This window comes from Cervus elaphus, chromosome 4, assembly GCF_910594005.1.
Source record: "Cervus elaphus chromosome 4, mCerEla1.1, whole genome shotgun sequence".
Classification (NCBI taxonomy): domain Eukaryota; kingdom Metazoa; phylum Chordata; class Mammalia; order Artiodactyla; family Cervidae; genus Cervus; species Cervus elaphus.
Genome location: NC_057818.1, coordinates 33,775,287 through 33,792,558, shown reverse-complemented (window position 1 = coordinate 33,792,558; position 17,272 = coordinate 33,775,287). Strand labels below are relative to the sequence as shown.

Here is a 17,272-nt window from a genome sequence, read left to right as displayed (position 1 = left end):
TGCATAACCCCCTGTTTTAAAAGATCATTTAGAAGCATCCTTAGGGATCTGAGTATAATTTTGTTCAACCTTTATTTAAAAATCCACCTCTATGACGACCGATTTTTACCAGCCCCTCAGGTGATAACTTAAGACAGATTTCTCTTTAATAGTTTTATAACAATTTAAGTCTCCAACTCATTCATCTCATTTTATTTCCCACATCCATAAAAGGAATCTGGGGTTCTTATCAGGCAAGAGAGAGGAAATCAGGTAGCCAGAAGGGAGGGGCTGATTTTGAAGCCACTCTGATGGATCATGGCTCTACCTAGAGATCCACTTCTTAGAGGGTCCCGAGCCCCAGAATCCTGGGCTAAAGGCTTGTCAACCATACATGTATACTCTAATTCTGCTAGTCAAGATGATATGACTCTCAGAAATCATGAAAATGCTGAAATTCAGTTAAAAAAGAGACACAGGAAGATGAGTAACTCAAAAACACAGACCGTCTTCAGGTACTGAGAAATGATTATATAGCAGCAAGACCATCATCAGCATCGCCTATCCCCTCTCCTTTCCGGTCCACCAATTCTCATTCCTCTACTCTCTAGCGATCTTAAGAAAGAAGTGGTTTCTCTATCCCAGTTCCTACAGTTTGCAAAGTCACTATATTCCAGGAAGACTAGCTTCACCAAGCTAGTCCATAAACACCACCTCCTACAACTTGGGTTCATTCGTAGAGACGCATCTCTGTGTTCTGCAAGTCAAGACCTCTAAACTCATTCCCAACATGACATCTCTGAGGAAACACTCACCCGTGTTCACGAGAGCCAATGGGCCAAAAGGAAGAAAAAAAATTAAACTTTTTCAGAGTCACGTGACTTTCTGTTAACAGAAGAGATGGTGTGTCTTTTCATCACTGATTTCATCACACAGTTACCGTTTACAGAGTCAAGGGCAAATCTGTGTCCTTGTAGCCCCAGCTTTGGGGCACATACTTGGTTGAGAAAAAGGGACTGGAGTTAAGTTCTGAGAGTTTTAGAATCTAGAAATGAGGCAGAGAGTGAATACAAGACGCTGATCTTCTGCCAGCAAATGTAGCTCAAGGCTGAATTTTCAAACTCTTTCAACCTTAGCTAAACATAACTCAGAGGTTTGAATTACTATAAACTCCGAGTACATTTATCTACAGGATGAGGGTCACATACTAAGTGCTTTTCCAAACGTTAAAAAAAAAAAAGACATTGCAGGCCATGAATTCATTCTCTTTTCAGCATATTTCACCTGTGTTCCTTTGGTTGTAAATAGCAGTGATACTTCTATTAAATTCATTTTCTCACACGGTGGCATGCCTACTCCGAATACAATCTCATCATCTGCAAGGAGGTGGATCCCCGCTGGACCCTCCGAATGAGGCCATCAGACTCCCTTGTTTATGCCTTTTAAACTCATTCATACAGGGGCAATACCGTCCTTCGGAGAGCGTTCTGCATAAGGGAAAGAAAAATGAAGCTAATATTTCTCTGTGCTACGCCCATATTTACTGCCTCACCATTACACAGCTTTCTCTGCTATCCCCTCTGATGGGTGCAAACGCAAAGCCAATGCACTCTGTTCTAAGCATGGCTTAATGTGCCCACAGATAAATCTTTTGCCCTGCTCCATATCAAAAACATCTCGCAAGTCTAAGTAAATTATACGCCACGGCCCCGGTTTTGTCCACTAATTTTTTAATGTATATGAAATATTCAGGATGATTTGTGAGGCATGAAACACCTCTCATGAATCCGTCCTGACACCTCCCTTGCTGAGAACACATTTCTCAGCACTGCCTGCATCCACGGGGGCTGAAGTTTCTGACTAAATTAAAGGTCTGCTGGCTGAACTGATTGAAAGATGGAACACAGGAGTGCCCTCAGGGCTGTCTCCGGTCCTTTCCTTTCCCGCTTTGCTGCCATCGGCTCTTGGGGGTCTTCGTAAGTCTTCCTTGTGCCTTCTCCTGTTGGCATGTTTAAGGGGATGGAGAAAGTGGAGCTGGTGTAATTTTTCAAACTCACGGACTCCTAAGACACCTCGTATACTGAAGGTCCTTTGCCCACTCAAGGGATTGGAGGTGAAAACAAATCTCTTTGAAGTTAAAGAGAGAAAACAGGACTCTAAACAGTAAAAGGTCCAAAAGTCACAGCTTTTAGGCGTCTGAGCCAGACGGATCTGAATGGTTCATCTAATTTAACTGGTATTGGCTGATGTGATGCAAAGAATAAGAATTCCGTGTTCAGAAATTTGGGCTTGGTTTCCAGATTGATCAATCATTAGCAGAGAAACCTAAGACATTTCATTTAAGCTTTCTGCACCTCCATCTGTGCTTCTGAAGTTTGGGGAAATTAATGTCACTGTCATAAGGTTAGTGTGAGGAATCAGAGTATTAATGTGTGTATGTGCCCAGAATACTACAAGGGTTCAGTCAAGGTGAATGTCCTGCCTTCTCTCCTGTTCATTTTTGGGATAGCTCTTTTCACTCTACCATCTGACTTTGCAATCAGAATAGCTGTCATGCGGGGGGCTCTCTTGTAGGCCACTGACACGCATTCTTCATATCAGATGCTCACAACAGTACCCCAGTTGTAAGGACTAATAATTTCCGCTCAACAGAGAAAACATAAGGTTACAGAGGTTAGGAAAAGTGACAAAGGGCATATCGTCTCCACAGTATAATGCCAAGACTAACCTCAATGGTATGATCCCCAAATTCATCTATGCTCTTTCAGATATTCCTCCCCATTCTTCCCACACCACTTGGCCCTCACCCAGCAGGAATAAAAACAAATTCCTACATTGTAACACCTCCCTCTTTCTCTTCTACTTTACGGCACCACCCCGGTCTTCTCAGGATGTCTAACCAGTGCTTTTGGAGCTTCCTTATTTCCACTCTACTTTGATAACAGTTTTTGAGCTACATGCCTCTCACCCATTAATTAAGAGATTTCTTATATTGTTTGAAAAAGACATTTCTTATCCCCACTTTTGCCTTATGCATTCTGTTCTTGTCTTTTTTTATCTTTCATATATCCATCCCCATATTTTTTATTGCCTTTGATGGCAGCTTAGACTTTTAGTATCTCGCATTATTGGCTATTTATTCTTTGCTTTATTTATTTGTTTCTTTTCTTCTACTTCTATTTATCACTGCAGAGCTCCCTTACTTTTCCAGATGAGTTGTTATTAATTCCATCCATTTCTTTCCTGTCGTCACCTACAATAATATGCCTTCACATATCCATTCCTCTTCAACTCCGTCTACTGGAAATCCAATATATGCAGCTCATGTTTTCCCTCAGCTGCCATATGCTCTTATTTTTAGCCTAATTATGAGCATCATGAAGTTTTTATTGTGATTTTGCAGGTTTTGCCTTCATTGGCTTGAGTCATAAGCCCCTGGTTGCTAAATCTGGTACTTCTATCCCTAAGAAACATGAATAAAATACTTAAGAGAGCCAACCTGCCCTATATCACAAATATTCTGCCACTATTACTACGGTGGGTTTCCCTGGTGGCTCAGTGGTAAAGAATTCACCTATAGGAGACATGGGAGATGCAGGTTCGATCCACAGGTCTGGAAGATTCCCTGAAGGAGGGCATGGCAACCCACTCCAATATTCTTGCCTGGAAAATCCCATGGACAGAGGAGACCGGCAGGCTATAGTCCATGGGGCTGCAAGTTGAAAACGACTGCAACCACTGAGCACATACACACATTACTACCCTGCTTCATTCTCTGCAATCTCAGCTACATCTGGTTATTAGAAATGACCCAGTTTGAAGACTTCTGTCTTTTTGTTCAGTTGTGGCCAGGGGTCGTCACTGTGGCCAGGTTTCTAAGTGCGCTGGCCATTTTGGCATCAAGCTCAGTAAGGTAGAATTAGAGCTCGTGAGCCCTGGAACAGCCTCTAAGTGTTACATTGAAAAAGCAAAACGGGACTGTGGGATTCTGAAAAAGAAGAACCACTGGCAAAGTATCATTTCCCAGGATGTCCCTGGTGGTCCAGTGGTTGAGAATCTGACTTCCAATGCAGAGGATGAAGGTTCGATACCTGGTCGGGGAACTAAGATCCCACGTGCTGTGGGGCAACTAAACCCATGCGATCCAAAGCCCGTGCTCCACAACGAAAGGAACCAGGGCACAGCAACAACGAGCCTGCGTGTGCCACTGGGAACGACCCCACACGCCACAACCAAGGCCTGATGCAGCCAAATAAACAGTCAACAAATAAATGTTAAAAAAAAAAAAAACCTTTTAGAAAAAGGATCATTAGCATATTTTGAAGAGGTCTCTTTACTTTGCTAAGTCTCACTTTCATTACCTGCAAAACAGGGTTGCAAAAGTGTATTATCTATCTTATGGAGCTGTGGTGTGGCACTAGTAAGTCAGCATTTGTGAACAAGCCCGGCACAATTTCAGGCACACAGTGTCTTCTCAAATAAGAAAGTGAAAGTGTTAATCACTCAGTTGTGTCCAACTCATTGTGACCCCATGGACTGCAGCCTGTGGGATTCTCCTGGCAAGAATAATGGAGTGGGTTGCCATTCCCTTCTCCAAGAGATCTTCCCAACCCAGGGACTGAACTCAGGTCTCCCCAATTGCAGGCAGATTCTTTACCATCTGAGCCACCAGGAAAACCCCTCAAATAAATGCCAGTTAAATAGGAAACTGGTGTGGCCACACGCCAACTCCCAACAAGCTTTGACTGTCAGCACCATGTGACCAGCCAGTCTGCTGCTGCTACTGCTAAGTCACTTCAGTCGTGTCCGACTCTCTGCGACCCCATTCCTGGGATTCTCCAGGCAAGAACACTGGAGTGGGTTGTCATTTCCTTCTCCAAAGCATAAAGGTGAAAAGTGAAAGTGAAGTTGCTCAGTCGTGTCTGACTCTTTGCGAACCCATGGACTGCAGCCTACCAGGCTCCTTCGTCCATGGGATTTTCCAGGCAAGAGTACTGGAGTGGGGTGCCATTGCCTTCTCCAGACCAGCCAGTCTACATTGGACCAAATCAAGAGGCAGACATCTCACAACTTTCTGGGTTTGCCCATTCCACCTCCTGAGAATGCTGACACCTTGCACACTCTTTGAATCTAGGGCAGGACCTATATCACAGTCCAGAATGTTTAATCAAAACTGTTCTCCATACAGACAGCCATCATCTGGCTCCATCCGAAATTCGCCCAAGAACTCCTGCCGCTCTTTCTCTTTTAGGTCATGTAGGACATTTTCATCACAAACATGAGAGTTCTTCAGATTTCTGAACAGAGTTCCCAAGTACTTCCCCAAGAACTTTGACAATACCTCCTGGTTGCCATGGTTCCCCGTCTTCCACAGCATCCTCTTCTCTCGCCTCCGGACTGTTCAAATGTGTAAAGTCCCAGGTCTGACCAGAATATTTCAGGAATATCCTACACAGTGCAGAGTGGGACAGAAGTACCACATTTCTTGTCCCACATAATCTACTTCTCTTTACAAAATCACTTCTTTAACAACTGCATCCAAGAGTATTTTATTTTAATTACATGTCTAGTTAACCAGAATCTTCAGTACCCTTTCCTCCATACACTCAAGGGAAGTTGATTTTGAGGATGTGGGCTCAGAACTTCATATTAACTTTGGATCTATGCGGTTTATCAGTACCACTCATTGTGATGCCAATAAACCAAAGATTACTCAAGGAATTCATTGGGTCATTTTACAAATGCTTTTTTTAGGACTTTTTTTTCAGTTTGAGATGTTGTTTCAGGCTCTGGGGATATGCTGGTTAACAGCACACATCTTTTCTTGCATTAATGGAACTTACAGTTCCAGCAGGGTCAGTAGTTATTAAACAACTAATTTCAACAACAACAATAAAAGTGACACCAAACAGGCTTAAAGCAGGGGACTGATTCAGTCCAGGGGGTCTGGAAAAACTTGCTGTGAAAGTACCTTTAAGTTCTAAGTGATACAGAAATCACTTTGAATTTTAAGAAATGAATAGAGTTCCACGTAATGGGAAAGACATATGGGAAAGTCTTGAAGGCAAGCTTGAGGCAAACTGAAGGATCTCTGTATAGAACAGATACTAATGCAGATAGGAATAAAGACACAGATTAATCCAGGGATAAGTCAGGGTCTAATGAAGGAATATGCAGGTCCATTCAGGATTTTGGTTTTTTTCAAGAGCAATGAGAAGTGGTTGTTGGTTAGTCACAAAATCGTGTCTGACCCTTTAGTGACCCCCATGGACTGTAGCCTGCCAGGCTCCTCTGACAATGGGATTTCCCAGGCAAGAACACTGGAGGGAGTTGCCATTTTCTTCTCCAGGGTATCTTCCTGACCCAAGGATCAAACTCGTGTCTCCTGCATTGGCAGGCAGATTCTTTACCACTGAACCACCAGGCAAGCCCCACTGAGAAGCTAACAGTTTTTAAGCAATGGGGCAGGATAGGGTACATGATTAAGTTTACATTTTAAAAGGCTCATTGGGCAGCTGTCCTGTGAGGATATGGGTTTGACTGGGAACAAGAAGAATGTGTGGTAACGGATGGTTGCAGCCAGTCCAGTTTAGTGACAATGGTACCTTGGACATGGGTAGTGGCAGGGGGAGGGGGTGGTGGTTAGATTTGGGAAATCATTCAGGACTACACAGAACATAGACACTGCTTTTAAAAGAGGGGAGAAGGGAAATAGTTATAAAGAATGATACCCAGGGCTCTAATCTGCACATAAGGGTGGATTTAGTGCTATTTACCAAATCTGGGGAAACAGGAAGTGAAAAGAGTTCCAAGGGGAGAACATATGAGTTAAGTCCTAGAAGTGATGAGTTTGAAGTGCTCACTAGTTGATCCAGGTAGGACAATACCCTTTAGCTTCCTTCTATGGGCCTGGGCGTTTGGTGACTAGTTAATGTAGCAAAGCTGAAATGTTCTCCTGACAGTATGTGTTCATGTGTGGAGTGCGTGTGTGTGTGTATGTGTCTGTGTGTTGTATATCTGTGTGTGTTTATATGTAGAGACAGAGAAAGAAGAATGAGAGACAATATACGTTGATTTGCTTCAATCCCAGTTTTCTTTCATGAACTTGTGCTTTATAATCACAACACAAGAATCTGATTTTCTTGTCCTAAATATGCATTTAAAATCTTATTTAGTGAGTCTATGCTCAAAACCAAGCTTCCAGATTTTCACCTGCTGAGCTGATTTAACCAGTCAGTTATCTTGACAAAGTAACTGTCCAATTACCTGATTTTTCTAATTGCTACATCGGGACATTAAACCTGAAAGATATGCATGTTCATGACCTCAGCGCCTCCTATATTTTTCATCCCTCCATTTTGAGTTTGAAAAATTGGCATGAAAATTGTTTTCTGACACTTCTTTTGAACCCTTAAATTATGTATCTATGACTAATAGCGATGTCTCAGGATGTTCTTTCAGAGAGGAAATCTAGTTTGAAAATCTGTCCTTTGTTTTTCACTCTGCAATTTCCTAAAAAGATCAGCTCAGGGATGTTCTTTGCCCTCTATGTTCCTTGCAGTACATGAAAGACTACCCTTCCCCCATCACACACACACTGCTAACAGGCACTTCCTTCATATAATCAGCTGATTTTTGTCTAACGTATTCAATATTTTCAAAATGAAAACAGTAGCAGGAAAATAAGAGGGGCCTCCACACTGAAAGAATTTGCCTTGGGGTTTAAAGTCAAACTAAGGCCAGTGTGTAGTCAAATATCAGCCAAGGTACAAGGAACGGTCAGCTCCCTGTAGGGAAAGGCCAACACAGAGCTCACCGCATTGCATAGGACGCCACTCAGCAAACGTTGACCTCTGAACCCAAATGACCCTTCCTGGCTCTGATTCCTCCAGGCTTTCTGCAGGCTCACTTGTTTCTTTAAAACCCTAGGCCTTCACTCTGTAGACCTCATTCATAAGACCGTGTTCTGATGAACCTCACGGCTTCACGGTCTTTTTCCTGAGCTTTTCCCCTGAACCAGTCCTGTACCGGCCATCTCCCCTTGTGATCCATCTGTAGTGACCAGCCCCCATTCCTACCCTGTGCTTCAGATAATGCTGATTCAACCAGCCCATGAGTCCTACCACTTGACTTCTTCACTTCCTGGCTTTTGCATCTGAATCCCAGTGTAGATTCTGCTCAGAATGTGACTCCCACTGTGAAGACTCAAAACCCCTCCAAGAACGGAGATCTTCACAAGTCCCCCCAGCTCCAAGTGCAGTAGTCACTTAACCGCCTGGACACACTTGCCCATCATTGTGTTCCAATCTCTCATGTGTCCCCACTGGTTTGATTAGCACTATCATTTGGGCAGAAGGTGAGTTTCCTATCACTCTAAATAATCAGAGACTGAGCAACCTTTGACAGGAGTTTTATAGAAGTGATTCAAGCATCATGTGAAAGATCAAATTAAATTACCTTTGATGCCTCTTTAATCTTAGACTTCTGACAATACAAAATAGCCCTATAAATACATAGAACTTAAAGTTTGCCCAAGCTATGCTATTTTGTGTGATTCAAATCTCTACTAAAGGATCTGAGATGTTATGCAAAGTTTTTATGTGGTGGATTTTCTCTCACTGAATGGACAGCACATCATTCTTCCCAGAGAGTGGGTTTTCAGTGAGGATGGCTGCATGTGCAAGTGAATGCCTGAGGAACCCTTTCTGACTCCTCTGTGATGTCTCTTTATCTCATGAAATGGTTTACCCAGTCACAGCGATGCTGAAGTGGTCTTCTATGTGACGGGCATTCATTCTTGTCTTGCTGAACTCCTTCTGTGGATTTCTGTTCCCCATGGGATAACATCCAAAGCCCATGCGGACCAGGTTCCTCTGCACCCAACAGGTTCAACTCACATGGTGCCCTCACCAGGGACACAGGTAGCTTTGAGCATTCCAAGCTGGCTGTGCCTCACGGAGCACATCAACCACCTCACACCTTCTTGGCTTTGCCCTGTAAGTTCCCCCTGCTTTGGGTTTTCTTTGCCTACAACCTCCCAGTCAAAATCCTACCATCCCTCAACATTTAACTGGAACATCATATCCTTTTGGAAATTTTTAAATTATCTTCCTCTATAAAAATTAGCCCTTTCTCTCCCTAGGCTCCCGATGCAAATGATCTTCTCTTGGAGCTCATTTCACTGAGTTCGTTTGACTTTTGCATTTCTTTTTCTTGGTGAGCTTCATGCAGACATCTAAGTCTGTTGTTTTCTTTTCTTTTTATTTTTGGCCAAAACATGTGGCTTGTAGGATCTTAGTTCCCCGACCAGGGATCGGACCTGGGCCCTCAGCAGTGAAAGGGTGGCATCCTAACCACTGGACCACCAGGGAATTCCCTAGATCTGTTGTGTTTATATCTTCTTTATATGTCCCAATTCCAGGCATCAGTATGTACATGGTAGACATAAGCTGAATAAATATATGTTAATTGATTAAATAAGATGAATATAGCTGTAGTATATTTATGTAAACCAACTTTCCAGATTGTTTCCTATTATAGTTATGGATAAAGATGTCCCAAAGTACAGATTTCTTGCCTGTTTAACATGACACCACTCTAAATATTCAAAGATAACTATTTTGTCACTTTCCAAAATTATTTAAACTCAAGGTCCGCAAAAGCTCTTATTTAAAATCATTTCCAACTTCAAACTTAGGTCAAAACATGATTTCTTCATCATCAACTTGAATATCCTAACATATTACTGACCAGAAACATATTAATATGCTTTTAGAGAGTGATACAATAAACATCACCATGCAAAGTTGTTAGAGCTTAAAATTGGTCAAGGGTTCATTATACAACCTATGACTGTCATTATCATTCACATATTGCTCCATCAGGTTTCTGTTCCAACCTTGTGTGTATAATAAGCATATAATTTTTAAAAATGACACATCATGAAATTTTTAGTGAATAAGATTTTTTTTTTTAATTCTTTGATGAACTTTATGCAGATACCTTCTTTGACTGTCCGAGCGGCATATGTATTAGGGTCTCAGAAGATGAATAGTTCTTCAGAATGTAGTTCTGATTCAGATGATGTGAACATTAGACCAACAAAAAGACAAAAAATCCTTAGTGACTGATTCTGATACAGAAAGTGAAAATGAAACTCACGGTGCTGGAGAATGCTCCTTTGTCTCCACAGAGAAGAGGACTGAAGACAGCATTTCACAAAAATCAGAAGACATTACAGGTGTGTCAGGTGTAACTGTTGAATTTGATAACCTGCAAAGTGATAGTGAAATAACAGAATTAATTTTTGGCCAGCCAAAATAAAGATCACCGATCACAGGCCTTAATTTCTGTAAAAATCCTCCAGTCAATAATGAGTTAAAAGTTAATTAGCTCTTGTAAACCTCTCACTTTTACTGAGATTTTCATAGAGGTCTAAATTATAACCCACAATGGAGAAATGAGAGGCCCTTTTGATGTTACTGGATAAAAGTCTAGGGGAATTTCTACCATTTCTTGTATATGCATGATAGACAAAATCTTGGCAAACAGAATAGTATTTTAATCTATATTAAACACTGTGAAATTTACATTGCCTAATGAGGCATGACATTTGCCAGGCTCTGACAAATTCACAATATTTTGCAGAATTCTGCCAAATAATGAGGCCACAGAGTCACCTGAGAACCTCCTTGGCTGTCAGACATGGCCCAGTTGGCCCAAGTCTCATTCACATTCTGGCTCCTTTTTTGCTTTTTTATTTATCTTTCTACTTATTTTCCTTTTTTCCTCATTCTCTTCCTTTCAAGCTCTCTTTTCATGACTGGTTGTTGATCCCATACTCGGAAGTTTAAGAACAAGTTCTCGGGGACAAGAACAAGTTCCCTGGTGGTCCAGTGGGTGGGGATCCACCTTGCAACGGAGGGGACTTGGTTTCAATTCCTGGTTGGGAAACTAATATCCCAAATGCCGAGGGGCAACTAAGCCCGTGCACTGCAACTACTGAAACACATGTGCTTTGAGCCCATGAGCCACAGCTAGAGGGTAGGAGCCCCACAAGGAAAGATCTCGCATGGTACAACAAAGATTCTGTGTGCCACAGAAGACTCGAGGCAGCCAAATAAATAAAGGTTTTTTTTAAAAGAACATATTCTTAGCAATAAGTAATAACCTAGTCATTATTAATGACAGATTTTTAAAATGAGATAATACTAAGTTTATTGCCCACTTCTTCAACCCCTGGCTGTGTGATTTTAGATAGTTATCTCTAGCAGACCTAGTTCTCCCATTTGAAATGCTCACTTCATGAGATTGCTATGATGATGAAACAGGACATAGAACAGTACATCATCTGACATATAGTAAGTGCTCATTTAAGGTGAGATATCCATGAGAGGCTTCCCAAAACGTCTGTTCAGAAGGCCACATGAAACAGAGATCAGTCTTTCACTGAGAAAGATCTACAATTCTGCTAAGTAGGAACCATCTTATTTATGGCTGCATTTCCAGCCTTGTAGAGACTGCATTAGATAGAAGAAAGACACTAATATGGATTTAAACCTACTATGTGCCAGACACCTCTCTGGTAATTTCGCATTTATTTTCTCACTTAAACCCCTCAGTATTCTAAAAGATATCTTTTCAAAAGGTAAAAGCAAGGCTCATAGAGCTGAAATGGCTTATGCTGTGAGAGCTCAATGTTTGCAAGTGCCAGATGGAAGCCTAGCTGTGTCTGTCTGCAAATTTATATTGTATTTTTTCAAAGAAAAACTGATATTGGATATAGGCTAATAGAGTTCTCTTTCATGAGATATATTCTGAAGGATGTTAAAAAGGGTTACAAGGTAGGATGGGTTCTATGATTGAAGTTTAAGCAGCATAGATTACAGCAAACAAAATATATCTTCATTTTGCAGGACTTTTCAGAACCTTGAATGAATGAAGTAAACCCTAAATCTCTTATAGTGTGAAGGAGCTACTACATTTGATCATCTTTCATAGAAAATTCTGGGGTATCCTGCCTGCTCTTAGGAAATGTAAGTGTCTACTGGTCCACTAAAGGGTTCAGTATTTCAATATATTCTACATTATTTAGACTAATTCTGTTCTTTGGGTGCCTATATAATGTGCAGTAATAAATCTTATGAGGCAGAAGGATATCCTCAGCAAATATTATCCTGGTGCTTAATGAGGGCAGATCTAAACAAAACATACATTTTCCAGGAGTATTTTCTCCAGGTTTATTGTACAGTGCATGGCTCCTAGGTACCTGAGCTCCAGACATCCAGTTGCTGTAAATCACCTGAGAAAGGTGATCATTAAATAGATTAAAATGCATGAAAATTACCTAAATGTGGGCCATTAGATTAAATGAAGCAGCTACAGTATAATGCCCTGATGGCTCCAGAACTTTATTTAGATTATAACTGTACCAGTGTTGGCAAATCACATGATTAAGGAGAATATTACAAATCTTACTGCTCTCCTTGCTTCCCACTGAGGGTTTGCAACTGAAATTCCTCCAAGGCTTAATAAACAGTTACCTCCAAGAAGGCACTTTGAAACTGACTTTCTAAACCAATCTGCATTTCGATGTGGTTCAGAGCAAAACCTTATCTCTGGGTGGCATGTTTGCAGGAATAACAATGTTTAAATAATGTCTGAAATGGAGCATAAAAATCCTTTGTAACTCAAATGGACATATTGAGAAATCTTAAGCTTCAGCTCACATTACCTTTTTGATATTTCTTTCAAAGACTGACAGTAAGACATCATCACTTGCAGAAAGTAACTCTCCAAGAGCCCTGTGCATATTTTTGATGTAGTTCCTGCTTGCAAACTCTCCTCATAACTTTAATAAATGCCAATTTGGAGAGCAGGAATGGTTAGAGTTTAAATTTTTCATAAAACTCTGTGTGAAATTGAAGTAGTCTATTTCTTTCCATCTAACCTGATCACTGGAGAAAGAGGGAATAAAAACAGGTACATGTGTATGCCTTCAAAAAATGCCTCTTAATTGGAGTCATTTAGGAAGCTCTGGGTAAGATCTTTTTGGCAGAGAAAACCATCAGCCAAGGTGTTTTTTTTTTTTTTTTTTCCCCTCCTTCATGTCAAGTGCATTTTTGTTCTTATCAGATCATTTTATTTCACTGAGGCTGAAAGCCAGAAAGGGTGGGGAAGAGAAGACAGCTTATATGGGATGAGTGTCTCTTCACAGAGCCCAGTTCTGTGCTTGGCGTTCTCCATATTATCATGACTCACAACATTTAATTCTCATACCAGTATTTCCAGGCAAAAATACTAACCATTGATCAATTAATAAAACTAAACGCTGAAAGGGCTAATAAGCTATTACGGTAGAATCAGGCTTTGAACCTAACATCTTGAACAAGTCCATGCTCTTCCCTCTGAGGACGGACAATAAACATGGACAATAAACACAGTCATAAAGCACAGAGACTGCTGTTTGGGTGGGAGCCTTGTTGGTGGGTATTAGGAAATGGCTGCAGTGACTAAACCTGGAGACTTTTTGGTAACACGGAAGAACTGGGGGGAGATGGGAAAAGCAACATCTGACAAAGCACTTAGGTATAGCAGGCACTCTCTAAGCATTTTACATACATTATCTCATTTAATCCTCGTGACAATCCCATGAGATGAAAACTGTTTGTTCTACTTCACAGATGAGAAACCTTGAGGCTTACAGAGAAAGAAGCTCCCAAAAAGTCATAGAGGTAATCACCAGGGAAGACCCTGAATGGTTTTATTGAGATATAATTCACTTGCTATACCCAAACCATTTAAAGTATAAAATTTAAAGTTTTTAGTAAATTCACACGGAAACCCAATCCACGAAAAACCACAATCGAATTTTAAAGCATGTATATCCTCTGAAAAGAAATCCTATACCTGTTAGTCAACATCCCAGTCACCCCTCAACCACCTATTATAGGTAACCACTATTTACCTTCTATCTCTACTGATTAGCCTATTCTGGACATTTCAGATAAACAGGATCATACCACAGATGGTCTTTCCTGACTGGTACCTTTACTGATGGTAACACTTTCAAGATTCGTCTATGTTATAATGTGCATCAGTACTTCATTACTTTTACTGCTAAGTAACAGTCCTTTGTATGGATATACCACATTTTATATATACAATTTATAACTGATAAGTATTTGGGTTTTTTTCCACATTTTGGCTATTACAAATAATGCTACTACATACATTTATGTCCAAGTGGTCTTGTGTATATATATGTTCTCTGTTCCTTAAGGATATCCATGAGAGTGGAATTGTTGGGTAATATGAAAACTCTATGCTTAACATTTTGAAGAACTTTCAAACTGTTTCCCAAAGGGACCCTGCCATTTTACACACCTACTAAGTTGCTTCAGTCATGTCCGACTCTTTGCAAACCTATGGACTGAAGCCCACCAGGCTCCTCTGTCCATGGGATTCTCACAGGCAAGAATACTGGAGTGGGTTGCCATGTCCTCTTCCAGGGGATATTTCCAACCCAGGGATCGAACCAAAGTTTCTTATATCTCCTGCATTGGCAGATGGGTTCTTTACCACTAGCACCACCCGGGAAGCCCTGGGATTGTTATCAGGGTTCCAAATTCTTTACATTCTTTCTGACACTTACTATTCTCTGTCCTTTTAGTTTGAACTATCCTAGTGGGTGTGCAATGGCATTTCATTGTACAGTAACACTCCTTATTCTCAGAGGATAATTTCCAAGATCCTCAGTGGATGCCTAAAACTGGAGACTAGTACTGAATCAAATATATACTAAATATATACTATGTTTTCTCCTACACATACATAGAAGCAGAAGATATTAAGAAAAGGTGGCAAGAATACACAGAAGAACCTTACAAAAAAGATCTTAATGACCCAGATAACCTCGATGGTGTGGTCACTCACCAAGAGCCAGACAGCCTGGAGTACAAAGTCAAGTCAGCCTTAGGAAGCATTACTATGAACAAAGCTAGTGGACATGATGGAATTCCAGCTGAGCTATTTCAAATCCTAAAAGATAATGCTGTGAAAGTGCTGCACTCAATATGTCAGCAAATTTGGAAAACTCAGCAGTGGCCACAGAACTGGAAAAGGTCCGTTTTCATTCCAATCCCAAAGAAAGGCAATGCCAAAGAATGCTCAAACTACTGCACAATTGCACTCATCTCACATGCTAGCAAAGTGATACTCAAAATTCTCCAAGCCAGGCTTCAACAGTACATGAACTAAGAACCTCTAGATGTTCAAGCTGGATTTAGAAAAGACAGAGGAACCAGAGATCAAGTTGCCAATGTCTGTTGGATCATTGAAAAAACAAGAGAGTTCCAAAAAAACATCTACTTCTGCTTTATTGACTACGCCAAAGCCTTTGACTGTATGGATCACAGCAAACTGTGGAAAATTATTAAAGATGTGGGAATACCAGACCACCTGACCTGCCTCCCGAGAAATCTGTAAGCAGCTCAAGAATCAACAGTTAGAACTGGACAAGAAACAACAGACTGGTTCCAAATTGGGAAAGGAGTACGTCAAGGCTGTATATTGTCACCCTGCTTATTTAACTTCTATGCAGAGTACGTCATGTGAAATGCTGGGCTGGATGAAGCACAAACTGGAATCATGATTGCCAGGAGAAATATCCATAACCTCAGATATGCAGACGACGCCACCCTTATAGCAGAAAGTGAAGAGTAACTAAAGAGCCTCTTGACAAAAGTGAAAGAGGAAGGTGAAAAAGTTGGCTTAAAACTCAACATTCAAAAAGCGAAGATCATGGCATCTGGGTCCCATCACTTCGTGGCAAGTAGATGGGGAAATAGTGGAGACAGTGATGGACTTTATTTTCCTGGGCTAAAAAATCACTGAAGATGGTCACTGCAGCCATGAAATTAAAAGAGGCTCGCTGCTTGGAAAAAAAGTTATGACAAACCTAGACAGCATATTAAAAAGCAGAGGCATTATTTTGCTGACAAAGGTCCACATAGTCAAAGCTATGGTTTTTCCAGTTGTCGTGAACGGATGTGAGAATTGGACCATAAAGAAAGCTTAGTGCCAAAAAATTGATGCTTTTGAACTGTGGTTTGGAGAAGACTCTTGAGAGTCCCTTGGACTGCAGGGAGATCAAACCAGTCCATCCTAAAGGAAATCAGTCCTGAATATTCATTGGAAGGACTAATGCTGAAGCTCCAGTACTTTGGCCACCTGATGTATAGAACTGACACATTAGTAAAGACCCTTAGTGCAGGGAAAGAAGGCAGGAGGAGAAGGGGATGACAGAGAGTGAGATGGCTGGATGGCATCACCAAGTCTACACACATGAGTTTGAGCAAGCTCCAGGTGATGGTGGTGGACGGGGCAGCCTGGCATACTGCAGTCCACGGGGTCTCAAAGAGTCAGACAAGACTGAGCGACTGAACTGAACTGACTGATACATATTTATTATAAATGTTGATTTACAAATTAGGCACTGTTAGAGATTAACAATAATAACTAGTAATAAAATAGAACAATTTTAACTATATTATAATAAAAGTTTTGTGGATATGGTCTCTCTCTCTTGCCTTGTCTCTCAAAATACCTTACTGTATAAGTTTAATGCCTTTTCCATCTTCACTAAGCATTTATCATGCACTATGGCCATAACTTTCACAGCTTGAGGTGCTGCAGCAAAACTAGCATTGATTTCTTTTACTTTCTTCACAATTTCACAAATAGAAGATTCCTTCTTACCATAGATCTTAGCAAATTCAACGTATCATTTTTTTTTCTTTCCTTATTAAGTTGAGAACCTTTACCTTGTCACTGAAAGGAAGCACTTTACAGCTTCTCTTTGGCATATCTGAATTGTCAGCATCACTGCTCTTGCACTTTGGGGCCATCATTAAGTAAAATAAGGGTTACTTGAACACAAGTGCTGAGATAACTTGACAGTTGATTTAATAACCAAGAAGGCTACTAAGCGACTAACAGACATGCTAGACAAAGGGATGATTCACTTCCTGGAGGGAAAGGAGTGGGACAGTGAGAGATTTCATCATACTAATTGGAAAAGCATGCAATTTAAAATTTATGAATTAGTTTATTTATAGAATTTTCCTTTTGATATTTCAGGACCAAGGTTGACCACGAGTAATTGAAAGCATAGAAAGTAAAACCATGGATAAGTGGGGACTATTGTAATTTTGATTTGCATTGCCCTAATGACTAAGAATATTGAATACCTTTTCATGTGCTTATTAGTCATTTATATACCTTTTGGGAAAGA

The 17,272-nt window shown here is 40.7% G+C and overlaps 1 protein-coding gene across 1 annotated transcript in view; it reads right to left on the bottom strand.

Annotated features, from left to right (window-relative positions):
• LOC122691792 overlaps positions 1 to 17,272 on the bottom strand; it is a 374,778-nt gene that overhangs the window by 152,733 nt on the left and 204,773 nt on the right. Inside the window, exon 6 of the mRNA XM_043898642.1 lies at positions 10,141 to 10,251. Coding sequence (XP_043754577.1) covers positions 10,141 to 10,251 — 111 coding nt within the window. The remainder of the gene's footprint in view (positions 1 to 10,140; positions 10,252 to 17,272) is intronic.